Genomic DNA, 7,511 nt, shown 5'->3' on the forward strand with positions numbered 1-7,511 from the left:
AGTGGGTTTCAAGAGAAGTGCATCATCCTGGTCATACTAATGAGACTAATATCTTTGAAGCAATAGAATTATTGTCTATGAATCAAGCAAAAGTCTGGTGGTAAATTTCAAAATGTACAAATATAGTCTTGGCTTTAAAATGTGGGCGTGTTTTTTTGTAAGTACAAAGTTTCAAGCAATGAAACAACACAAGGTGAAGAAAGCTTGGGTTATATAATAGTACAGGTAGTAAAAGGCAAAGTTTATTTCTGCCTCTTACTATCAAGCTTGGGTTGTGGGTATGTTTTGTTAGTATCTAAGTTACCTGAGGACTTACTGATCATCTTGGAAAGGATATATTCTTAAAAATTTTTCACAGATATGTGTGATACAAAATAAAGCTGTGACGCTTTCCTCTCTTTTGCACTTTTGTAGTATCCCACCAGCTGCATTAGATTTATTCGACTATATGCTTGCCCTGGATCCCAGCAAGCGCTGCACAGCTGAACAAGCTCTTCAGTGTGAGTTTCTGCGAGATGTGGAACCATCTAAAATGCCTCCTCCAGAGTAAGTAATTTCCACTGGTAATGCTACTGACCTTTAGGAAGTGTGAACATGCACCAATTTCAGTAAGTTCTTTATGGTTCAGTAAAGGAGATGGTGGCAGAAATGTTGACGTATACAGTTGTTGAAAGGTGATTCTGTAGTAAAATGCTTGTGTAGCTAAGTGACTCATATAATAGATAACAGAGTTGATTTGTCATTCCTAGAACTAGTTATTGAGTTACTACCTTCAAACAAAATACTCTTCTATGAATGTTTCTAATATTTAAAAAGCATAATTTTCCTGTTATTTCAGTTTATCAGAGTCTACTTTTTCCAGGAATTTTGAGATCCTCCATGAATCTGAATTGCTGTCTTTGATGATAGAATGACAGTGGGTATAGAGTTCTGCACAGGTACCTGACAGTTAAACTGAAATACAATAAATTGTTTCATGAGGCAGATGAGAGCCTTGGTTTTACAGGCAGGAAAAGTGAAACTGTGCAGGGTTGTTCCTATCAGTTTCTCTAGAGGAAGTGTATTGCAATGTCCTGTAGTATTTTTGCAGTGACTTTGCAGTCATTTAAATCAGTACAAATCATTCCTTAGGAGCATGTCCTAAGGAAAACAATGTAAAGGTACTAGAGAATCTGCAGGTCTCATTCTTTCCTCAGTATAACTGTCAGAACATAGAATGTGATATTGTTTGAGTAAACTGAACCTTCAATGCAGCCTGTACTGACTTCTTTTTATCTAAGGATTTTTTAATCTAAGGATTTTATTAACATTCTTTCTAGACTTACCTGTTATATAAACAAGGTTGTTATACAGAATCACAGAATGGATGAGGTGGGCAGGGACCACAGTGGGTCATCTGGTCCAGCTTCCGTCCTCAAGCAGGGTCATCCCAGAGCACATGGCACAGGATTGTGTCCAGATAGTTTTTGAGTATCTCCAGTGAGGTACACTCCACAACCTGTCTGGGTAAACATTACTAATGCTCTGAAACATGAGCCAAAGACGTTTCATTGCCTGAATATAACTATATCACTGTGTGAAAATCAGAAATGAGCACTCTCAAGCTGTTTGCTGAAGTTTCAAAACCACTTGTGCAGCATGTTGCTTATATGCATTTTAAAATAAGTGAATGGGAAGATCATATTTTCTTCAGGGATGTGATAATACATCCATTCTAGAGGCTGATATATGGAAATTCAAAACAAGCTAGTCACTAGTGTCCTTTTAAAAATTACAAGGAACCACACTTACTTCTGGCACACCACAGGAAAGTGTCGACTGTTCTCTTGAGAGACTGAAGTTCTGTTTTGGGAAGAAGCAGTTGTTCATCCAAAGAAAGTGACATGCTGATTGGAAGGACCATAGGATACTTCTCACAATGAGTTCTTGCTTCCCGTTGTTTTTCAGATAATACTTGGCAGGTGGAGGGAGAGAATAAAGAAAACAGTTGTCATAATTGCCTTTCTGATGTCTCTTGTCACTTGTCAGCTAATTTTTCCATGTTTCTGGGTGACAGAACTGCTAAGACAGTTAATACGTAATAGGAAAACGTAAACCATTATTTTTACTGCCTATCTCAGTATTTCTGTGGGTCTTTGTGTTCCTCAGGAAATCAGAATTGAGATGCCTGCAGGGAGCTGTAATGGAAGGGCAGAATTGGTGGCAGATAAGTTTCTTAGGAGAATTTTGCCTCTGCATTCATATGTCTTACATAGGATATCCCCTTGTTCTTCCTGGTATCCCAGCTTTGGTACTGTCAAGTGATACTTATTCATGCAACTTATTTCTGCAACTTTTTCCTTCTTTTCCCCCTACTTTCTTGGTTGCCTGAGCTGTACACTATAAATACTAGATAGCCATGTCTGTTACTGGGGACAAATATGTGACCTAGTGACTCAAGCAGTACTTTTATAATCAGACAGAAGGACCCTGAAAAAAATACTTTCATATTGATAACTTAGTTATTAGGTAGTATGCAAGTTGTATACTTCATAGCAACTGTGCAGCATTGATTTTGAAGTTTTGAGTTACACAAATAATTAGGAAAATAATTCTCATTTTAAGATACTTTTTCTCCCCTTTTCTGCCAGAAGGACATGTGCTTCTGAAAGAGGCACTCAGTAAAGAGTTTCTAGCCAGAAAAAGCAGGTCTGAGATTTTGCTGGCTTTTGAATGTTTCCTGATGTATTTCTGGGTTCCAGTAGGTTCATCTTTCAGAAGTTACATTATGTATAATTTAAGTATTTTTACCAGTATGATTGAAAAAATAAAAATAGGAATAAAACTGATTATCTCCAATCATTCTTTACAGCCTTCCTTTGTGGCAGGATTGCCATGAGCTGTGGAGTAAGAAACGCAGAAGACAGAAGCAGATGGGCATGACTGATGACTCTACAGCAGCTAAAGTCCCTAGGAAGGATCTGTCTCTAGGCATGGATGAGAGCAGAACCAACACCCCACAAGGCATGCAAACTTCTTCCCAACTCAAAACTCAGGGCAGCTCTAGTGTAGCACTTGGTCAGTAATATTTTCAGTTCTTATAATTACCTACTACTTGGATTGCACCTCTAGAAATTTTAGATGTTATTTGCAGACTATTGGCGTCTCCTGGATTCTTGAGGGAGGAACAGTATTGTAAGTTTAATCTTTCTTGCAAAATATTTGCCTTTGCTTTTGGAAATGTAAGTGTTCCTTTCCAATTTTACTTAACTTTTCAGCCTGGTCAAAGCAACTAACTTGCTTGCTCTGTATTTTGAGGGCATTTTAGCTCTTGCTCATCTATGATTCTTTGGTAGTTCCACAAGTCAGTGGCTGTTCAAAGTTTCTCACAATCTCCATAGATTGGATGAGCTTTGACAAACTGATCAGAAGACAGAGTTAAGAACAATTGTAATTTCAAATGGAACAAATTCCATCTGCACGTTTTGTTAGTCTTCAGTTTTTCAGGTTGTTGGGGCTAAATCAAGTTGTAAAAAAAAACCAACAACAGAAAAAAACAACACCAAAACTACACCCCCAGAAGTTGGTATAACATGAAGTATCTACCTCTGTGAATTGCACTGCTGGTAATTCTGAAACTTTAACAAAGTATCTTGCTTAAAACTAATTTTACAAATATATTAAGTAATGGTTCCACTGTGGAGGGCATTTGAGATACTCAGCAGTTAAGTGATAGTTCTTACAAAATATGTGGAAATACAAATAGTAACAACACCAAATGAATACCTGTAAATTAAATGTTAGACTATTTTTGATTGTGCAAAGTAAGCATAAATCCTATGGCACTGATAGAGGAATTCAGCTAAAAAACAGTTTATGCATTCATAGCAGCTGACAGTTCTATATACTGTCTTGAATCAACCCTTAATTTAACAGTAGAGCAGAGCTCCAAATATTCTGTGCAAAGATACATTAAAAGTAGTTATTTTGATAATATTTTATTGCAATTTATTGCCTCTTGCACCATTCATCTGGTTTCTCACTGTAAACCAGCTGCAAGATTCTGCTAATCCATATGTTTAGGCTAAAGTTTTCGCAGCATTTTCAAGAATGACTTTCTGTAACTTTTTCTCTCATCAGTGAAACTACATTAGAAGTTTAAAGAGTCCAAAGAATAGTTATCTTCTTTGTGCTTTTATAACGTAACAGCCTGATGAGAGACTACTATTAGTCATTAACACTGACTATGCAAAAAAACTGAAGCAAATAGACAAGGAATCATGCAGACCTATATTGCTGTTTACCCATATGTGCACAGAAAAATATGTCTACATAGAAAAGAAGACAATTTAATTTTCACTGGCACATAGAGGCATTTCCTGTATTAAACAAAAACTTCTGGAAGCCATAATGCACCTTAGATAATATTATTAATAAGACACATCATATAGCTCCATGACCAAATACATGTTGGCCAAAACTCTGCATTTGTTTCTAAGCACCCCAAAAGGGGAGGTTAAAAAGACATTGTATCAATTGCTAATGTTCTGATTCATGAGTGGGACCCCTGGTTATTGCATTTGCAATTTAACAGGAACTGTTCAGAGCTCAATAATTTTGTTATGACAGATTTCCCAGAATACAGTTTCCTGTTGGAATGAACTTAAAGCTAACCAAAGAGTATGTAATAGGTAGATTAGTTTCCCTGTTTGGCATTTTTCTGATGAGTTTTCACTGAGAGTCTGAGAGAAGTTTTTAATGTTGAGTGTACCATCCTCAGATGTGACAAAATCTTCCATTAATCACAACATCTGAGTGAGAGTCAGCATAAGGCATAAGAAATTTTGATTTATTTTTTTGTATTGCTGAATAGAAGGTGGATTATATTCATATAGATACAAAGCAATTTTGAAGTCCCTGAATTCTGCTGAAGTCAGTTCCAAGTGCTTGTATCTTGGTGCACATCCACAAGTAGAGTTGTGGGTTGTGGGTTTTGCAGCACTTTCCAGCCATGCTGTTATTAAATCTTGCAAGGCAAATACTTAGTATTTTTGTTATGCATGGCTTCTAATCTGCTATGAATAAATATATTGCTAAGATAACACAAGGCAAGGATAGAAGAGGAATGAATGTGTTTGTGCTGACCTGGGTTAAGAAAAATTCAGAGCTCAGCCAGCCTGCTCACACACTCATTTTCTAATTTTTAACTGCTTTCTTCTCTAAATCATTTGCTCATAGAGCATGTTACAATCCATATTGCTTCACTTCTTTCAAAATAAATTACCAGAGTGAATATCAAAGTAGTTTTTCAGCTTCAAACACCCAAACTTCCTTATTCATATTCCCTGCATCATCATAATCTGCTCTTATTTGTGGTAAACTCCATTTAATTGAATTAACTGTATATTATCACATATTTCCTGCTACTGAGTAATTGACTTCTTCTCCCTCAAAGTCAGCATTGCCTTTTGCATTTATACTGTGAGCTCCTAGGCCACCTAGAGCCAGGTCACTTGGGCAGGTGTTAAAACCCAGATGCTGAATTAGAATGGGCTGGAATATGACTGGAAATGGAATTTGCAGATGGCTACTTTTTAACAAAGGGTTATGATATGTCAAAGATAGGAAATTTTATGGGGATTGGAAGTCTTAAAGCTGCCTAAAGCAGGTGGCCTTAAGCCCCAACTTAGTTATATTGTGGAAAATTGAGCTCTAGCTTGGTGTTTTTCCATCTGTCTAAGTGTGTGTGTGCACCTCATGGAAGTTGCTTTGGTTATGTTGGATCTTACTTTTCTGTTTCCTATACAAACTCCCCAAAGACAGTTAATATGTAAAAGCATTTCATTTCTGTGTTGTCCAAACCCATGCTTTGCCAGTTGTGTCAGCCATGCTACAGTAGTCTTCTTTTGAGTTTCTGAAATATGCCAGTTCTAAATAATACTTAAAAACACCTTTTTTGTCTTTAGCAAAAACAAGCACTGGACAGCAGTTAAACCAGAATGAAGTGGCAATCCTGCTAAACCTGCTACAGTCTAAAACAAGTGTTAGTTTGGCACAGTTTGCCCAAGTATTGAATATTAAAGTAAACCCAGAGACTCAACAGCAACTAAATAAAATAAATCTTCCTGCTGGAATTTTGTCAGCAGGTGAAAAACAGTCAGAACAGCAGCAGCAGCCACCGCTGCCTCCACCACCACCTCCAGAGCAGGAGCCTCTAAAACAGCCGATGGTCACGCAGCCCCCTGTGCCACCTGCTCAGCTGGGTCAGCCTAAAGTGGAGACTGATGCTGCCCAGGCAGCTGTGCAGAGTGCATTTGCTGTTCTGTTGTCTCAGTTAATAAAGGCTCAGCAAACAAAACAAAAAGATTTTGTGTTGGAGGAGAAGGAAAATGGATCAGGAAATGAAATGTCATTACAACTCAGGCAGCCTCCAGAGCCTGCTACTCCTGTGTCTGTCAGCCGGGACGACGTGGAATCTCCGGCACCTGGCTACCCACATCTGATCAAGTCGTTATATATGTCTGCAGGTACTGAAGACCTTTATTGCTAACTAGCAAATACCTGGAGCACTGGAGATGTAATAGTTTGGGAGTAGAGAATTAACATGTTTGCCATATGAATCTGTGTGAGTATAGGAAATTAAATGGATTTAGTCACATTTTAAGTCTGGATCAGAGAATTTGTCTCTTATTCTAACAGGTGCCGTGCGGACAGAGCAAGCAATAGCCAACCTAAGAGGTGCAAAAGTATTAGTGATGAAACATTGATCATTATTGTGGGGGTTGGGCTTTTTGTAGTGGTGAGTGTGGTGGGTGAAGACAGTCTTTTCTAGCAGATACATAGATGTAATTTGCCTGTTTTGACTGTGTGTAAAGCTTATTTTGGTGAGACAGTATTTTATTTTGGGTTCTAATGCTGACTAGAGCAGTTCCTTAGTGTTAAATTCAGTAGTTACCTGTAACTGTCACACACATGGCTAAAGGTTTCCATTGAGGTATAGTAGTGGCTTCTATAGTCTTCTCACAGTTTAGAGCTCTGTTCATATTTTTGGCTTGCAAATTCAGGGTTATTATGGTGGTTCATATATTGTTTTGTGGTGTTTGCAGCTGTTGAAAGAAATATTCTGAAGTACTTTGGGGCTGTTCTTGGAGGGTTTGGGGGGGTTTTTTGAGAGGCGTGCTTTTTTTGTTTGTGTTTATTTTAAACCTTGAGTTTTGCTGTTCTTTATAGGGTGGCCCTTTGTCCTGTGAGACTTCTGTTCTTATCTGTGAATCTTTCTTGATCCTTCTTTGAATTTTTAGTGTTTGTGTTCCTTGCATTTTGTCCTGGTTGTTTGCTTTTGCTGTGGGTTTTTTTAAGGAGCTTGTACTGTTTTTCTTTAACTGACTGCTTGGTAGTCTTACTTTAAAGAAGAACCTGCATCATGCTCCTGAGGCAAAAGAGCTGTTGCCAAATTTTGTCCAAAATAATCAATATAATTACTGACAAATTTAACTAATAAATTCATTAGAATTGAAGTTAACAAACCACTG

General features: G+C 37.6%; 1 protein-coding gene across 6 annotated transcripts in view; it reads left to right on the forward strand.

Annotated features, from left to right (window-relative positions):
* Positions 1 to 7,511, forward strand: part of CDK13 (cyclin dependent kinase 13) — a 46,957-nt gene that overhangs the window by 34,236 nt on the left and 5,210 nt on the right. The window contains exons 11-13 of one of the 6 annotated variants that reach the window (XR_011002999.1): positions 415 to 546; positions 2,852 to 3,057; positions 5,946 to 6,604. Coding sequence is in view for 5 of the 6 variants with exons in the window: in XM_068201693.1 (XP_068057794.1) it covers positions 415 to 546; positions 2,852 to 3,057; positions 5,946 to 6,506 (899 nt within the window). In the remaining variant the exon portion in view is untranslated. The remainder of the gene's footprint in view (positions 1 to 414; positions 547 to 2,851; positions 3,058 to 5,945; positions 6,605 to 7,511) is intronic. The other 5 variants (XM_068201693.1, XM_068201703.1, XM_068201709.1 and 2 more) reach the window with 5 other exon arrangements.

This window comes from Anomalospiza imberbis, chromosome 1 (assembly GCF_031753505.1).
Source record: "Anomalospiza imberbis isolate Cuckoo-Finch-1a 21T00152 chromosome 1, ASM3175350v1, whole genome shotgun sequence".
NCBI classification, from domain to species: Eukaryota; Metazoa; Chordata; class Aves; order Passeriformes; family Viduidae; genus Anomalospiza; species Anomalospiza imberbis.